Source organism: Bombina bombina, chromosome 7 (assembly GCF_027579735.1).
Source record: "Bombina bombina isolate aBomBom1 chromosome 7, aBomBom1.pri, whole genome shotgun sequence".
Taxonomy (NCBI): domain Eukaryota; kingdom Metazoa; phylum Chordata; class Amphibia; order Anura; family Bombinatoridae; genus Bombina; species Bombina bombina.
Window position 1 is genome coordinate 237,507,894 of NC_069505.1, and position 20,784 is coordinate 237,528,677.

Below are 20,784 nucleotides of genomic sequence, written 5' to 3' on the forward strand. Positions count from 1 at the left end.
AGGACTGCACTGTAAAATTGGGAAATCACTCCATTAGATTTATTGTTGTATATGAAATAGCTGTTTTTGCTATAAACCACAAACCTTTAAAATGTGCTGAACTTTCAGGGAGAACACAAAGGCTTCCTTATCTCTGTCTAAGACAACAATTGAAAAACATTTTAGTACTTCTTCACTCCACACTGGGGGTCTGATTGCTTCTAAACATTTTAACAAATTAAAGGGAAGACAATTTCCCAGTACACTGTCCCTTAACATTTTAAATTAACATCAAATAATCCTTTGAAAAGTAATGTATGAACTATTATGTATGAACTGTGATATGTTGTTATGTTATGTATGTACTGTTATATTATATTATGTATGTACTGTTATATGTTATATTATATTATGTATGTACTGTTATATGTTATATTATATTATGTATGTACTGCTATATGTCATATTATATTATGTATGTACTGCTATATGTTATATTATATTATGTATGTACTGCTATATGTTATATTATATTATGTATGTACTGCTATATGTTATATTAAGTATGTACTGTTATATGTTATTATATTAGGTATGTACGGTTATATTATGTATGTACTGTTATATGTTATATTATATTATATTATGTATGTACGCTTATATGTTATATTATATTATGTATGTACTGTTATAGGTTATATTATATTATGTATGTACGTTATATTATATTATGTATGTACGGTTATGTTATATTATATTATGTATGTACTGCTATATGTTATATTAAGTATGTACTGTTATATGTTATTATATTATGTATGTATGTATGTATGTATGTATGGTTATATTATGTATGTACTGTTATGTTATATTATATTATGTATGTACGGTTATAGGTTATATTATATTATGTATGTACGGTTATAGGTTATATTATGTATGTACTGTTATATGTTATTATATTATGTATGGTTATATGTTATTGTTCTGTCTATTATATGCTTATTATGTTGATGACATCTGGTGGTTTCATGTTGCAATTACAGCTTGGTTCCTCTCAAGAATAAAACAGGAAGTGTTAATAAAGTTTGTTAATAAAAAGTTTTACTTTCAGTTTCTCAGCAGCCATCTTAGCTTCAAGAAGCATGGAAATCAGCTCTTCATATTTGCCTCTAAATATACATATGCCTGTAAGTTATTTATTGTTTGCTAAGAGTTCATTGTGCATTTGAATTGCATTGCTATTTGCTGTAAGGTTTAAATGTAAGCTCTCTGTGTTAGAAACATGTATTATTGTATGTATTGCAAGCACCACGTGTAACTACATATTGTAATTTCAACTTTTCTTATTGTATTGCAGTTTTACAAAATAACTATTCAGAAGTAAAATCAGTTTGGAATAAACACAAAGCTATTTCTGTCTGGTTTGTTAACTAGCTGTCTAGCTATCAGTTAGTGAGGACTGTACAGTTATATTATATTATGTATGTACTGTTATATATTATTATATTATGTATGTACGTTATATTATGTATGTACTGTTATATTATATTATTATGTATGTACGGTTATATTATATTATGTATGTACTGTTATATGTTATATTATATTATGTATGGTTATATGTTATATTATATTATTATGTATGTACGGTTATATGTTATATTATATTATGTATGTACTGTTATATGTTATATTATATTATGTATGTACTGTTATATGTTATATTATATTATGTATGTATGGTTATATGTTATATTATATTATTATGTATGTACGGTTATATGTTATATTATATTATTATGTATGTACGGTTATATTATATTATGTATGTACGGTTATATGTTATATTATGTATGTATGGTTATATGTTATATTATGTATGTATGGTTATATGTTATTATATTATGCATGTACTGTTATATGTTATTATATTATGTATGTACGGTTATATTATGTATGCACGCTATATTATATTATGTATGTACGTTACATTATATTATGTATGTACGTTACATATTATATTATGTATGTACGTTATGTTATATTATATTATGTATGTACGTTATATAATATTATGTATGTACTGTTATATGTTATATTATGTATGTACGTTACATGTTATATTATGTATGTACGTAATATGTTGTTATATTATATTATGTATGTACTGTTATAGGTTATATTATATTATGTATGTACGTTATATTATGTATGTACTTTTATATTATGTATGTACTTTTATATTATATATGTACTGTTATATGTTATATTATATTATGTATGTACTGTTATATTATGTATGTACGTTATATGTTATATTATATTATGTATGTTATATTATATTATGTATGTACTGTTATATGTTATATTATATTATATTATGTATGTACGTTATGTTATATTATATTATGTATGTACTGTTATATGTTATATTATATTATGTATGTACGTTATATTATATTATGTATGTACGTTATATTATATTATGTATGTACTGTTATAGGTTATATTATATTATGTATGGTTATATGTTATATTATATTATGTATGTACTGTTATATGTTATATTATATTATATTATGTATGTACGTTATATTATATTATGTATGTACTGTTATAGGTTATATTATATTATGTATGGTTATACGTTATATTATATTATGTATGTACTGTTATATGTTATATTATGTATGTACGTTACATGTTATATTATGTATGTACTGTTATATGTTATATTATGTATGTACGGTTATATGTTATATTATATTATGTATGTACTGTTATAGGTTATATTATATTATGTATGTACGTTATATTATGTATGTACTTTTATATTATATTATGTATGTACTTTTATATTATATATGTACTGTTATATTATATTATGTATGTACGTTATATGTTATATTATATTATGTATGTACTGTTATATTATGTATGTACGTTATATGTTATATTATATTATGTATGTACTGTTATATGTTATATTATATTATGTATGTACGTTATATGTTATATTATATTATGTATGTACTGTTATAGGTTATATTATATTATGTATGTACTGTTATAGGTTATATTATATTATGTATGGTTATATGTTATATTATATTATGTATGTACTGTTATATTATATTATGTATGTACGTTATATTATATTATGTATGTACTGTTATAGGTTATATTATATTATGTATGGTTATATGTTATATTATATTATGTATGTACTGTTATATGTTATATTATATTATGTATGTACTGTTATATTATGTATGTACGTTATATATTATATTATGTATGTACTGTTATATTCTGTATGCACGTTATATTTTATTATGTACGTACTGTTATATGTTACATAATATAACATATAAACAGTACATACATAATATAATATAACATAACAGTACATACATAATATAATATAACATAACAGTACATACATAATATAATATAACATATAACAGTACATACATAATATAATAACATATAACCGTACATACATAATATAATATAACATAACCATACATAATATATGTACTGTTATATGTTATATTATATTATGTATGTACTGTTATATGTTATATTATATTATGTATGTACGGTTATATGTTATTATATTATGTATGTACGTTATATTATATTATGTATGTACTGTTATATGTTATTATATTATGTATGTACGTTATATTATATTATGTATGTACTGTTATATGTTATTATATTATGTATGTACGTTATATTATATTATGTATGTACTGTTATATGTTATTATATTATGTATGTACGTTATATTATATTATGTATGTACTGTTATGTGTTATATTATATTATGTATGTACTGTTATATGTTATTATATTATGTATGTACGGTTATATTATGTATGTACTGTTATAGGTTATATTATATTATGTATGTACGGTTATATTATATTATGTATGTACGGTTATATTATGTATGCACGCTATATTATATTATGTATGTACGTTACATTATATTATGTATGTACGTTACATATTATATTATGTATGTACGTTATGTTATATTATATTATGTATGTACGTTATATAATATTATGTATGTACTGTTATATGTTATATTATGTATGTACGTTACATGTTATATTATGTATGTACGTAATATGTTGTTATATTATATTATGTATGTACTGTTATAGGTTATATTATATTATGTATGTACGTTATATTATGTATGTACTTTTATATTATGTATGTACTTTTATATTATATATGTACTGTTATATGTTATATTATATTATGTATGTACTGTTATATTATGTATGTACGTTATATGTTATATTATATTATGTATGTTATATTATATTATGTATGTACTGTTATATGTTATATTATATTATATTATGTATGTACGTTATGTTATATTATATTATGTATGTACTGTTATATGTTATATTATATTATGTATGTACGTTATATTATATTATGTATGTACGTTATATTATATTATGTATGTACTGTTATAGGTTATATTATATTATGTATGGTTATATGTTATATTATATTATGTATGTACTGTTATATGTTATATTATATTATATTATGTATGTACGTTATATTATATTATGTATGTACTGTTATAGGTTATATTATATTATGTATGGTTATACGTTATATTATATTATGTATGTACTGTTATATGTTATATTATGTATGTACGTTACATGTTATATTATGTATGTACTGTTATATGTTATATTATGTATGTACGGTTATATGTTATATTATATTATGTATGTACTGTTATAGGTTATATTATATTATGTATGTACGTTATATTATGTATGTACTTTTATATTATATTATGTATGTACTTTTATATTATATATGTACTGTTATATTATATTATGTATGTACGTTATATGTTATATTATATTATGTATGTACTGTTATATTATGTATGTACGTTATATGTTATATTATATTATGTATGTACTGTTATATGTTATATTATATTATGTATGTACGTTATATGTTATATTATATTATGTATGTACTGTTATAGGTTATATTATATTATGTATGTACTGTTATAGGTTATATTATATTATGTATGGTTATATGTTATATTATATTATGTATGTACTGTTATATTATATTATGTATGTACGTTATATTATATTATGTATGTACTGTTATAGGTTATATTATATTATGTATGGTTATATGTTATATTATATTATGTATGTACTGTTATATGTTATATTATATTATGTATGTACTGTTATATTATGTATGTACGTTATATATTATATTATGTATGTACTGTTATATTCTGTATGCACGTTATATTTTATTATGTACGTACTGTTATATGTTACATAATATAACATATAAACAGTACATACATAATATAATATAACATAACAGTACATACATAATATAATATAACATAACAGTACATACATAATATAATATAACATATAACAGTACATACATAATATAATAACATATAACCGTACATACATAATATAATATAACATAACCATACATAATATATGTACTGTTATATGTTATATTATATTATGTATGTACTGTTATATGTTATATTATATTATGTATGTACGGTTATATGTTATTATATTATGTATGTACGTTATATTATATTATGTATGTACTGTTATATGTTATTATATTATGTATGTACGTTATATTATATTATGTATGTACTGTTATATGTTATTATATTATGTATGTACGTTATATTATATTATGTATGTACTGTTATATGTTATTATATTATGTATGTACGTTATATTATATTATGTATGTACTGTTATGTGTTATATTATATTATGTATGTACTGTTATATGTTATTATATTATGTATGTACGGTTATATTATGTATGTACTGTTATAGGTTATATTATATTATGTATGTACGGTTATATTATATTATGTATGTACGGTTATATTATGTATGTATGTTATATATTATATTATGTATGTACGTTATGTTATATTATGTATGTACTGTTATATGTTATTATATTATGTATGTACGGTTATATGTGATTATATTATCTATGCCCAGAGGCAGAACTTTTCTCCACTTTCTGCAATGTGATTTTTTAGTGAACATTTTTCTGCAGATCATTTTGAAATAAAATAAAATCTTAAACTAGGCAGTTACACTAAAGCACCCATTCAATATTGTTAGGCATTGATTAATTGGAGAATAAAGCAATTTTTAAAGTTTTATAATATAGTGCAGCAGTTAAAAATTGCATTGCAAATTAGCTGCAAAGTAAAAACAAAATTTATGCTTACCTGATAAATGTATTTCTCTTGTGGTGTATCCAGTCCACGGATTCATCCATTACTTGTGGGATATACTCCTTCCCAACAGGAAGCTGCAAGAGGATCACCCACAGCAGAGCTGTCTATATAGCTCCTCCCCTAACTGCCACCCCCAGTCATTCGACCGAAGACAAGCAAGAGAAAGGAGAAACTATAGGGTGCAGTGGTGACTGTAGTTTAAAAATAAATAACACCTGCCTTAAAATGACATGGCGGGCCGTGGACTGGATACACCACAAGAGAAATAAATGTATTATTAGGTAAGCATAAATTTTGTTTTCTCTTGTAAGGTGTATCCAGTCCAGGGATTCATCCATTACTTGTGGGATACCAATACCAAAGCTATAGGACACGGATGAAGGGAGGGACAAGGCAGGCGCTTAAACGGAGGGCACCACTGCCTGTAAGACCTTTCTCCCAAAAATAGCCTCAGAGGAAGCAAAAGTATCGAATTTGTAGAATTTAGAAAAAGTATGAAGCGAAGACCAAGTCGCCGCCTTACAAATCTGTTCAACAGAGGCCTCATGTTTAAAAGCCCATGTGGAAGCTACTGCTCTAGTAGAATGAGCTGTAGTTCTTTCAGGAGGCTGCTGGCCAGCAGTCTCATAAGCCAAGCGGATTATGCTTCTTAGCCAAAAAGAAAGAAGTTGCTGAAGCCTTTTGGCCTCTCCTCTGTCCAGAGTAGACAACAAACAAAGCAGATGATTGACGAAAATCCTTCGTAGCTTGTAAATAGAATTTTAAAGCACGGACCACATCAAGATTGTGTAATAGACGTACCTTCTTTGAAGAAGGATTAGGACATAGTGAAGGAACAACAATCTCCTGATTGATATTCTTATTAGATACCACCTTAGGAAGAAACCCAGGTTTAGTACACAACACTACCTTATCAGCATGGAAAATGAGATAAGGAGAATCACATTGTAAAGCCGATAACTCCGAAACTCGTCGAGCCGAGGAGATAGCTACCAAAAACAGAACTTTCCAAGACAACAGCTTGATATCTATGGAATGCAAAGGTTCAAACGGAACCCCTTGAAGAACTTTAAGAACTAAATTTAGACTCCATGGCGGAGCAACAAGTTTAAACACAGGCTTGATTCTAACTAAAGCCTGACAAAACGCCTGAACGTCTGGAGAATTAGCCAGACGCTTGTGCAAAAGAATAGACAGAGCAGAAATCTGTCCCTTTAAGGAACTAGCCGACAATCCCTTCTCCAATCCTTCTTGGAGAAAAGATAATGTTTTAGGAATCCTGACCTTACTCCATGAGTAAACCTTGGATTCACACCAATGAAGATATTTACACCATATCTTATGATAGATTTTCCTGGTAACCGGCTTTCGAGCCTGAATTAAGGTATCAATGACAGATTCAGAGAAACCACGCTTTGATAAAATCAAGTGTTCAATCTCCAAGCAGTCAGATGCAGAGAAATTAGGTTTGGATGGTTGAAAGGACCCTGAAGTAGAAGGTCCTGCCTCAGCGGCAGAGTCCATGGTGGACAGGATGACATGTCCACCAGGTCTGCATACCAAGTCCTGCGTGGCCACACAGGTGCTATTAAAATCACTGAAGCTCTCTCCTGCCTGATCTTAGCAATCAGACGAGGGAGAAGAGGAAACGGTGTAAACACATAAGCCAGGTTGAAGGACCAAGGCGCTGCTAGAGCATCTATCAGCGTTGCCTTGGGGTCCCTGGACCTGGTCCCGTAACAAGGAAGCTTGGCGTTCTGGCGAGACGCCATGAGATCCAGTTCTGGTTTGCCCCAAAGTTGAATCAACTGAGCAAATACCTCCGGATGGAGTTCCCACTCTCCCGGATGAAAAGTCTGTCGACTTAGAAAATCCGCCTCCCAGTTCTCGACTCCTGGGATATGGATAGCAGATAGATGGCAAGAGTGAACCTCTGCCCATAGAATTATCTTTGAAACCTCCAACATTGCTAGGGAACTCCTTGTTCCCCCCTGATGGTTAATGTAGGCTACAGTCGTGATATTGTCCGACTGAAATCTGATGAACCTGACCCCAGCTAGCTGAGGCCACGCCTGAAGAGCATTGAAAATCGCTCTTAGTTCCAGAATGTTTATCGGAAGGAGTGCCTCCTCCTGAGCCTTCAGGGAGTTCCAGACTGCACCCCAGCCCAGAAGGCTGGCATCTGTCGTTACTATAGTCCAATCTGGCCTGCGGAAGCTCATCCCCTTAGACAGATGGACCTGACATAGCCACCAGAGAAGAGAATCCCTGGTTTCTTGATCCAGATTTAGTAGAGGGGACAAATCTGTGTAATCCCCATTCCACTGACTGAGCATGCAAAGTTGCAGCGGTCTGAGATGTAGGCGGGCAAACGGTACTATGTCCATTGCCGCTACCATTAAACCGATAACTTCCATACACTGAGCCACTGAAGGACGAGAAGTGGAATAAAGAACACGGCAAGAGTCTAGAAGTTTCTACCGAATCTATCAGAGTCCCTAGGAATGAAACTTTTGTTAGAGGTGATAGAGAACTCTTTTCTTCGTTCACCTTCCACCCATGGTACCTCAGAAATGCCAGAACAATGTCCGTATGGAACCTGGCGATTTGAAAAGTCGACGCCTGTATCAGAATGTCGTCTAAGTAAGGGGCTACTGCTATACCCCGCGGCCTTAGAACCTTTGTAAAGATTCTTGGTGCCGTGGCCAACCCGAAGGGAAGAGCCACAAACTGGTAGTGCCTGTCTAGAAAGGCAAACCTGAGAAAACGATGATGATCTTTGTGTATCGGGATGTGAAGATAAGCATCCTTTAAGTCTACAGTAGTCATATATTGACCCTCCTGGATCATAGGAAGGATGGTTCGAATAGTCTCCATCTTGAAGGATGGTACTCTGAGAAATTTGTTTAAGATCTTGAGATCTAAGATTGGTCTGAATGTTCCCTCTTTCTTGGGAACTACAAACAGATTTGAATAGAAGCCCTGCCCCTGTTCCTCCTGCGGAACTGGGTGGATCACTCCCATAACTAGGAGGTCTTGGACACAATGTAAGAATGCCTCTCTCTTTATCTGGTTTGCAGATAAATGTGAGAGATGAAATCTCCCTTTTGGGGGAGAGATTATGAATTCCAGAAGATAACCCTTGGACACAATTTCCAATGCCCAGGGATCCTGGACATCTCTTGCCCAAGCCTGGAGCGAAGAGAGAGAGTCTGCCCACTACTAGATCCGTTTCCGGATCGGGGGCTGCTCCTTCATGCTGTCTTAGAGGCAGCAGCAGGCTTTTTGGCCTGTTTCCCCTTGCTCCAAGCCTGGTTAGGTCTCCAGACCGGCTTAGAGTGGGCAAAAGTTCCCTCTTGTTTTGCGTTAGAGGAAGTTGAAACTGCGCCACTCTTGAAGTTTCGAAAGGGCCGAAAACTAGACTGTTTGGTCCTTAATTTGTTGGACCTGTCTTGAGGAAGGGTGTGACCTTTTCCTCCAGTGATGTCAGAAATGATCTCCTTCAGTCCAGGCCCGAATAGGGTCTGTCCTTTGAAGGGAATGTTGAGAAGTTTAGACTTTGAAATCACGTCAGCTGACCAGGATTTAAGCCATAGCACCCTACGCGCCTGAATAGCAAAACCTGAATTTTTAGCCGTTAGCTTGGTTAAATGAACAACGGCTTCAGAAACAAATGAATTGGCTAGCTTAAGGGCCTTAAGCTTGTCAATAATATCTTCCAACGGGGTTTCAACCTGTAGAGCCTCCTCTAGAGACTCAAACCAGAAAGCCGCAGCAGCAGTGACTGGGGCAATGCATGCAAGAGGCTGGAGAATAAAATCTTGTTGAATAAAAATTTTCTTATGGTAACCCTCTAATTTTTTATCCATTGGATCTAGAAAAGCACAACTGTCCTCGACAGGGATAGTGGTACGCTTAGCTAGAGTAGAAACTGCTCCCTCCACCTTAGGGACCGTCTGCCACAAGTCCCGTGTAGCGGCGTCTATAGGAAACATCTTTTTAAAAACAGGAGGGGGAGAGAACGGTACACCTGGTCTATCCCATTCCTTAGTAATAATTTTAGAAAACCTCTTAGGGATTGGAAAAACATCAGTGTAAGTAGGTACTGCATAGTATTTATCCAATCTACATAATTTCTCTGGGACTACAATAGCGTCACAGTCGTCCAGAGTTGCTAAGACCTCCCTGAGCAATATGCGGAGGTGTTCAAGCTTAAATTTAAATGTAGACATATCAGAATCAGGTTGAAGTATCTTCCCTGAATCAGAAAAATCACCCACAGATTGAAGCTCCCCTGCTTCGGCTTCAGTACATTGTGAGGGTGTATCAGACATAGCCACTAAAGCGTCAGAGAGCTCTGTATTTATTCTAGTCCCAGAGCTGTCTCACTTTCCTTGTAATCCTGGCAGTTTAGATAACACCTCTGTAAGGGTATGACTCATAACTGCCGCCATGTCTTGTAAGGTATATGCAATGGGCGCGCTAGATGTACTTGGCGTCCCCTGAGCGGGAGTAATAGGTTCTGACACGTGGGTAGAGTTAGACGGCATAACTTCCCCCTTGTCAATTTCTTCTGGTGATAAATTTTTTAAAGCCAGAATATGGTCTTTGTAATCTATAGTAAAATCAGTGCATTTGGTACACATTCTAAGAGGGGGTTCCACAATGGCTTCTAAACATAATGAACAATGAGTTTCCTCTATGTCAGACATGTTTAAACAGACTAGTAATGAGACCAGCAAGCTTGGAAAACACTTTATTAACTGTGAACAAGCAAAAAATAAAAACGGTACTGTGCCTTTAAGAGAAAAAAACAATCACAAACTGCAAAACAGTGAAAAAAAAGCAGTAAATTCTACAAAATTTTTACAGTGTGTATAATAGACTGAAATAGCATTGCACCCGCTTGCAAATGGATGATTAACCCCTTAGTTTCAAAACCGGATCAAAAGTCACAACCAACTGCCACAGCTCTACTGTGGCTCCTACCTGCCCATACAACGACTTTAGAAGGCACAAAAACCCTGTAGAGGGGTCCTATATGTCAGGGGACTCCTTCAGGGAAGCTGGATGTCTCTAGTAGCAAAAACTACTGCGCAATTAAGGCGTGAAAATAGGCCCCTCCCAACCTGTACTCACAGTGAGAGGGCCTTAAAAAACTATCCCTAGGCAAAATTTAGTCAGCCATGTGGAAAAACTGGGCCCCAGAATAAAGTTTTATCACCATTTGTAGTAAACGTTTATATACATCAAGCAAACGTTATATCTATTATGTAATGAGAGTAAACAACAAAAATATTACCCTTTACAGCAAGCATGATACCAGTCGTTATTAAATCACTGTAATCAGGCTTACCTTAAATACATCAGGTACTGTCAGCATTTTCTAGCTTATCTCTCTAGAAAAATTTAAAACTGCACATACCTAAGAGCAGGAAACCCTGCACGCTATTCCCCCAGCTGAAGTTACCCATCTCTTCAGTTACGTGTGAGAACAGCAGTGGACCTTAGTTACAAACTGCTAAGATCATCAAAAAACTTCAGGCAGACTCTTCTTCACCTTTCTGCCTGAAGCCAAAATAGTACAACTCCGGTACCATTTGAAAATAATAAACTTTTGATTGAAGATAAACTACATTAATTCACCACATCTCTCTAGCTACTTCCCTTGTCGAGAGCTGCAAGAGAATGACTGGGGGTGGCAGTTAGGGGAGGAGCTATATAGACAGCTCTGCTGTGGGTGATCCTCTTGCAGCTTCCTGTTGGGAAGGAGAATATCCCACAAGTAATGGATGAATCCGTGGACTGGATACACCTTACAAGAGAAAAGACATTTTGTTAAGTTGTAGTCTGCTGAGTAAAGCCCATATCCTGTAATTAAAAAGGTGTTTACTGCCCCTTTAATTATTTACACTGTGCATAAGGTTCCTGATGCACACACTGTCAAGCACAAGCTAAAGCACAATAAAGTAACATCTTCTATGTAAAAAAAAAAAAGAAAACGTCACTCTAGAAGCTGCAAGGGACTCTTAAAGAGTTATTAACTAAAGATCAGAAAAATATTGAGAAGTTACTAAAATAATAAAAAACAAAGGCTTTACACATAAAAATGCGACATTGTTTAAAAACGCAATAAAAAAAGCATTCACGTATACAACATACTCGAGACAACTTTTAGCATATATGCTCACATAAAAAACCTGCCGAGCTTTCAAGTCACGCTGTGAAATAATGGGACACACTATTTTGGGTGTATTCTCCAGATCACTTTTGAAAAGTATTTTGATATTATAAAATGATCAAATTGTTCTAAGCTTATCTGGGTGACCATTAACAAGCAGTCAATTCCTTCGTAGTTGCCTGTGCAAGCTAGATGCCACACGTGGTCCTTTCATTATGTCAGTGAAACCAGTCATGCCTTTTAATTATCATTGCAAGCGCAGAGAATTGTGAGCAGGGAACCTGTCCGCTTGTGACGCTGCATCGCATGCAGAAACAGGTTTCTTGTGCAATGCCGCCCCCTGCTCCAGTGCCACAAATTGCAGAAGAGCAGGGCATGTCAATCACCCTGAAGAAAAGGTGTGTCATGGTGATGATCTCACCCCTTCTGAGATGGCAGAGAGGAAAAAGAAGCAGTTTTTGCTTAAAGCTGTGGCTTCAGGCTCGCTCATGCACCTGCTCCACATATTAAATGTACCCCTAAGGGACAGCTGAAATGCAGATTAGTACACACTATGAAATACTTATTGACAGCTATGAAATGAGTGTGAAACAGGTGCAGAAACGGAAAGAAAATCATATCTACAGATGGTGCCTTAGATATTTGCATACAGACAGGGGAATTCATACTACAGTTTCTATGCTGTCCTGCTGCAGAACCATTTCATGCCCCTCGGCTTTAGTCCTTTGCACTTATTGCGAGCTGCACTGTGTATAATGGCGCGGTCGGGCCGGGCTGTGACTATACAGCTGGCCCGATGCGCTGTGTGAATAAAACAGACCCGCTCAGCAGAGAGCGGGTCTGTAAAACAGCCGGGTTTTTTTTAAATTAAAAGGGAATATTAGGTTTTATACAGATAAGGACAATATAATGTTACATAATTCTGCACTATGTGCATAATTATATAACATTATTTTTAAGGTTTACTGACACTTTAAATGTGTCTATAAATTTTAACTAATATAAAGAATTTAGGAATTTACATTAATTTTAATTGTTTCGTATATGCATTTTATTGGGGTTTGTTTTAAAGAATAATTAGTAAATATATTGTATTATAACCCGGCCATATACTGACAACTCTTAAATATTAAATATGAAGCAGCAACTTTTTTAACCTCCTAATTCCCAGGAATGAGATAACCCCAGGATTATAAACGCTCTATAAATTCCTCTCTCTAGCCTGCTCCCCGTCATTTCTTTATTGCACCTCCTGTGCAGAGCTACAAATTAATATAACAATTACAACACATTTCCCTCCCCACCCTTGTGCCCATCATAATTAAAGGGACAGTAAAGTCAAAATTAAACATTTATGATTCAGATAGAACAGGCAAATTTACAACTGCTTTGTTCTCGCGTTATCTTTGTTGAAGCATAAACCTAGCTAGGCTGGAAGGAGCTAAGGAGCGTGCACATGTCCTTAGCAGTCTATGGCAGCAGTATTTGCATCATTGTAAAACACTGCTACTAGATGGCTATAGACACATGCACACTCCTGAGCTCACCTAGGATTACTAATTAACAAAGAATACCAAGAGAACTAAGAAAATTGATAATAGAAGTAAATTGGAAAGTTGTTTAAAATGTAACTTTATCCATTCAATTTAAGTTTCATTTTTACTTTACCGTCCCTTTAATCTGCTCTTTACATTCTTGCAATGATACCTTTTTGTCGTATTTCCTCCTCTTTTTTCTTGAGGAACGCTTGCACTGCAGCAGAGTGAACGCCCTTAACCTTCGGATCCTTTTTTGGTGGTCCCACTGCCAGGCTGTACCTTTTCTGTTGCAAGAGAAGAAGAAGAGCGGGGTTTATAAAAAAAACAAATATAAAACTAACCTTCAGATTTCATTTTCTTGGGATTCACACTAAACGTGATATTTATTTGTTACGTAAATAAGAGCGACAACAAAGTGTAGTAGGTTTTAAAATGTATTTGTTAGAAAAAAAAACTTATTTATAGGAAAATTAAAAGGCACATGAAGCCCAAAAATGTCCTTTCCAGATTCAGAGAGAGCATAAAAATGCAAACAACTGAGCTAGTGACGTATGGGATATACAATCCTACAAGGAGGGGCAAAGTTTCCCAAACCTCAAAATGCCTATAAATACACCCCTCACCACACCCACAATTCACTTTAATGAATAGCCAAGTAGTGGGGTGATAGAAAAAAAAGGAGTAAAAAGCATAAAAAAAAGGAATTTGAAATATAATTGTGCTTTATACAAAAAAAACATAACCAGCATATAAAGGGTGGGTCTCATGGACTCTTGCCAATATGAAAGAAATGAATTTATCAGATAAGTTCTTACATAAATAATGTTTTCTTTCATGCAATTGGCAAGAGTCCACAAGCTAGTGACGTATGGGATAGTAATACCCAAGATGTGGAACTCCACTGAAGAGTCACTAGAGAGGGAGGGATAAAATAAAAAACAGCCATTTTCCGCTGAAAAATTAAATCCACAACCAAAAGAATAAGTTATTCTTAAAATTGAAAAGAAAAAAAAAAATTAAAACATAATCAGAGGAATCAAACTAAAACAGCTGCCTGAAGAACTTTTCTACCAAAAACTGCTTCCGAAGAGGCAAATACATCAAAACGGTAGAATTTAGTAAATATATGCAAAGTAGACCAAGTCACTGCTTTGCAAATCTGATCAAATGAAGCTTCACCCACAAAGTGGTGACTGATCTAGTAGAATGAGCTGTGATTCTCTGAGGCGGGGCCTGACCCGACTCCATATGAGCCTTATGAATCAAAAGCTTTAACCAAGATGCCAAGGAAATGGCAGAAGCTTTCTGACCTTTCCTAGAACCAGAAAAGACAACAAATAGACTAGAAGTATTCCTGAAATCTTTAGTAGCTTCAACATAATATTTCAAAGCTCTTACAACATCCAGAGAATGTAAGGATCTCTCCAAAGAATTCTTAGGATTAGGACACAAAGAGGGGACAACAATTTCCCTATTAATGTTGTCAGAATTAACAACTTTAGGTAAAAAAGTAAATTAAGTCCGCAAAACTGCCTTATCTTGATGACAAATCAGAAAAGGTGACTCACAAGAAAGAGCAGATAATTCAGAAACTCTTCTAGCAGAAGAGATAGCCAAAAGGTACAACACTTTCCAAGAAAGTAGTTTAATATCCAAAGAATGCATAGGCTCAAAAGGAGGAACCTGTAAAGCTCTCAAGACCAAATTAAGACTCCAAGGAGTAGAGATTGATTTAATGACAGGCTTGATATGGACCAAAGCCTGAACAAAACAGTGAATATCAGGAAGTTTAGCAATCTTTCTGTCAAATCAGAAAAAGCAGAGATTTGTTCCTTCAAGGAACTTGCAGACAAACCTTTATACAAACCATCCTGAAGAAACTGTAAAATTCTAGGAATTCTAAAAGAATGCCAGGAGAATTTATGAAAAGAACACCATGAAATATAAGTCTTCCAAACTCAATAAATCTTCCTAGAAACAGATTTACGAGCCTGTAACATAGTATCCATCACTGATAGTATCAATCACTGAGCCAGAGAAACCTCTATGACTAAGCACTAAGCGTTCAATTTCCATACCTTCAAATTTAATGTGGAAAAACGGTCCTTGAGACAGAATATCTGGTTTTAAAGAAAGTGGCCAAGGTTGACAACTGGACATCCGGAAAAGGTCCGCATACCAGAACCTGTGAGGCCATGCTGGTGCTACCAGAAACACAAACGAATGTTCCATGATGATCTTGGAGATCACTTTTGGAAAAAGAACTAGAGGCGGGAAGATATAAGCAGGTTGGTTAAACCAAGGAACTGCTAACGCATCCACCAACTCCTCCTGAGAATCCCTGGACCTGGACAGGTACCTGGGAAGTTTCTTGTTCAGATGGGAAGCCATCAGATCTATTTCTGAAAGACCCCACATCTGAACAATCTGAAAAAACACATCTGGATGGAGTGACCACTCCTCCGGATGTTAAGTCTGACAGCTGAGATAATCCGCTTCCCAATTGTCTACACCTGGGCTATGTACTGCAGAAATTAGACAAGAGCTGGATTCCGTTCAAGCAAGTATCCAAGATACTTTTTTCATAGCTAGGGGACTGCGAGTCCCACCCTGATGATTGACATATACCACAGTTGTGATATTGTCTGTCTGAAAACAAATGAATGGTTCTCTCCTTTAACAGAGGCCAAACCTGAAGAGCCCTGAAAATAGTACAGAGTTCTAAAATATTGATTGGTAACCTCACCTCTTGAGATTTCCAAACCCCTTGTGCTGTCGGATATCCCCAGACAGCTCCCCAACCTGAAAGACTTGCATCTGTTGTGATTACAGTCCAGGTTGGACAAACAAAGGAGGCCCCTTGAACTATACGATGGTGGTCTAACCACCAAGTCTGAGAGAGTCAAACATTGGGATTTAAGGATATTAACTGTGATATCTTTGTATAATCCCTGCACCATTGATTCAGCATACAAAGCCGAAGAGGTCTCATATGAAAACGAACAAAGGGGATCGCGTCCGATGCTGCAGTCATGAGACCTAAAACTTCCATGCACATAGCCACTGAAAGGAATGACAGACTGAAGGTTCCGACAAGCTGAAACCAATTTTATTCGTCTCTTGTCTTTTAGAGACAGAGTCATGGACACTGAATCTATCTGGAAACCTAAAAAGGTGACCCTTGTCTGAGGAATCAAGGAACTTTTTGGTAAATTGATGCTCCAACCATGTCTTTGAAGAAACACTAATTGATTTGTGTGAGATTCTGCAGAATGTAAAGACTGAGCTAGTACCAAGATATCGTCCAAATAAGGAACCACAATGCCCTGTTCTCCGATTAGAGAGCAGGGCACCGAGAACCTTTGAAAAAATTATTGGAGCTGTCGCTAGGCCAAATGGAAAAGCGACAAATTGGTAATGCTTGTTTAGAAAAGATTATCTCAGAAACCGATAGTGATCTGGATGAATTGGAATGTGAAGATATGCATCCTGTAAGTCTATAGTGGACATATAATGACCTTGCTAAACAAAAGGCAGAATAGTCCTTATAGTCACCATTTTGAAAGTTGGCAATCTTACAAAATGGTTCAAAATTTTCAGATCCAGAACTGGCCTGAATTAATTTTCTCTCTTTGGGACAATGAATAGATTTGAATAAAACCCCAGACCCTGTTCCTGAAACAGAACTGGTATAATTACCCCTGAAAGCTCTAGATCTGAAACACACTTCAGAAAAGCCTGAACCTTTAATGGATTTGCTGGAATGCGCGAGAGAAAATCACAGGAGGTCTTATTCTGAATCCTATTCGATACCCTTGAAAGAAAATGCTCTGAATCCAATGATTTTGGACAGAATCTACCCAAACGTTCTGGAAAATTTTTTAATCTGCCCCCCAACCAGCTGAACTGGAATGAGGGCCGCACCATCATGCAGACTTGGGGGCTGGCTTTGGTTTCTTAAAAGGCTTGGATTTATTCCAACATGAAGAAGGCTTCCAATTGGATCCAGATTCCTTGGGGGAAGGATTTGGTTTCCGTTTCTCATTCTTTCGAAAAGAACGAAAATGATTAGAAGCTTTAGATCTTTTATCCTGAGGTAAAAAAAAACTCCCTTCCCCCCAGTGATAGTTGAAATAATGGAATCCAACTGAGAACCAAATAAATTGTTACCTTGGAAAGAAAGAGATAGTAATCTAGAGACTTAGATACCATGTCAGCATTTCAATATTTGAGCCACAAATCTCTTCTAGCTAAAATAGCTAAAGACATAGATTTAACATCAATTTTGATTATATCAAAAATAGCATCACAGATAAAATGATTAGCATGTTGAAGCAAGCGAATAATGCTAGAAAAATCAGAATCTGTTTCCTGTTGAGCTAAGCTTTCCAACCAGAAGGTTGATGCAGCTGCAACATCAGCTATAGAAATTGCAGGCCTGAGAAGATAGCCAGAATATAAATAAGCTTTCCTTAGCTAAGATGCAAGTTTCCTATCTAAAGGATCATTAAAAGAAGTACTTTATTCCATAGGGATAGTAGTATGTTTGGCAAGAGTAGAAATAGCCCCATCAACTTTGGGGATTTTTCCCCAAAACTCCAATCTGGCTGCTGGCATAGGATACAACTTTTTAAATCTAGAAGGAATAAAAGAAGTACCAGGCCTATTCCATTCCTTTGAAATCATAACAGAAATAGCATCAGGAACTGGAAAAACCTCTGGAGTAACCACAGGAGGTTTATAAAACAGAATTTAAACGTTTACTAGTTTTAATATCAAGAGGACTAGTTTCCTCAATATCCAATGTAATTAACACCTCTTTTACCAAAGAACGAATATACTTCATCTTAAACAGATAAGTAGATTTGTCAGTGTCAATATCTGAGGTAGGATCTTCTAAATCAGATAGATCATCATCAGAGGAGGATAATTCAGTATGTTTTCGGTCATTTGAAATTTCATCATCTTTATGAGAAGTTTTAAAAGACCTTTAACGTTTATTAGAAGGCGGGATGGCAGACAAAGCCTTCTGAATCGCATCTGCAAAAAAATCTTTTATATTCACAGGGATATCATGTACATTAGATGTTGAAGGAACAACAAGCATTGTACTAGTACTGATGGATACATTCTCTGCATGTAAAAGCTTATCATGACAACTGTTACATACTACAGCTGGAGATATGATCTCCGCTAACTTACAACAGGATACACTTATCTTTGGTAGAACTTATCAGGCAGCAGGGATCCAATAGTGGTTTCTGAGACAAGATCAGATTGAGACATCTTGCAAATGTAAGAGAAAAAAAACAACAAATAAAGCAAAATTAACAATTTCCTTATATGCAGTTTCAGGAATGGGAAAAGAGGCATATAGGAAGTGGGGTTTAAATAGTAAGTATAGCAAGTATAGGAATTCTCGTGCCAAGAATGACGCAATAAATATCAACATTTTGCAGCCTTGCGAGCCTAAATTTTGTCCATGAAAATTAATGAAAACAGTCAATTTTGAAGAAAAGACTATACCCCGGGTAAGAAAATAACTTGCAACCTAAACACGTTTTCCCAATTTTGAAACTGATAGTCTGCAAAAGGAAATATACATAAACCTGACTCATGGCAAATATAAGTACAATACATATATTTAGAACTTTATATTAATACATAAAGTGCCAAACCATAGCTGAGAGTGTCTTAAGTAATGAAAACATACTTACCAAAAGACACCTATCCACATATAGCAGATAACCGTTTCAGTACTGGTTTGGCTATCAGTAGAGGTAATGGAATATGAGAGTATATCGTCGATCTGAAAAGGGAGGTAGGAGATGAATCTCTACGACCGATAACAGAGAACCTATGAAATAGATCCCTGTGAGGAAAACCATATAATTCAATAGGTGATACTCCCTTCACATCCCTCTGACATTCACTGTACTCAGAGGAAACAGGCTTCAAAATGCTGAGAAGCGCTTATCATAGAAGAAATCAAGCACAGACTTGGAGGCAAAGTTTGTAAAACTGAATTGTGGGTGTGGTGAGGGGTGTATTTATAGGCATTTTGAAGTTTAGGAAACTTTGTCCCTCCTGGTAGTATTGTATATCCCATACGTCACTAGCTCATGGACTCTTGCCAATTACATGAAAGAAAGCAGGGAGATAAGCTCAGGAGCATGCACATTTCCTCAAAAGCACTCGATGTAGCTAGCTGCTGATTGGTGGCTGCATATATATATACCTCTTGTCATTGACTCACTGATGTGCTCAGCTAGCTCCCAGTAGTGCATTGTTTCTCCTTCAATAAAGGATACCAAGAGAATGAAGCAAATTTGATAATAGAAGCTAATTGGGAAGTTCTATCGGAATCGTGGCAGAAAAACTGTGGGTTTTATGTCCCTTTAATATTTCAAGTAAACGTAGTGGCAAATGACTAATCAAGTTTAACTCATTTATAGGCTGGGATAACACACAGGTTTATTACAAGTTTAACTCATTTATAGGGTGGGATAACACACAGGTTCATTACAAGTTTAACTCATTTATAGGGTGGGATAACACACAGGTTCATTACAAGTTTAACTCATTTATAGGGTGGGATAACACACACGTTCATTACAAGTTTAACTCATTTATAGGGTGGGATAACACACACGTTCATTACAAGAAACCCAAAGTTTTTGTTTTATATAGGATTGCATTTAACGGCAAAACAGTGGCATGAAATATACTAAAATGGGCCTAGATCAATTTATAGGGTGGGATAA

General features: G+C 34.4%; 1 protein-coding gene across 3 annotated transcripts in view; it reads right to left on the reverse strand.

Annotated features, from left to right (window-relative positions):
- The window catches only part of SPTY2D1 (SPT2 chromatin protein domain containing 1), a 128,383-nt gene that overhangs the window by 85,646 nt on the left and 21,953 nt on the right, over positions 1-20,784 (reverse strand). For all 3 annotated transcript variants that reach the window (XR_008403217.1, XM_053720670.1, XM_053720669.1), the window contains exon 2: positions 14,190-14,304. Coding sequence is in view for 2 of the 3 variants with exons in the window: in XM_053720670.1 (XP_053576645.1) it covers positions 14,190-14,304 (115 nt within the window). In the remaining variant the exon portion in view is untranslated. The remainder of the gene's footprint in view (positions 1-14,189; positions 14,305-20,784) is intronic.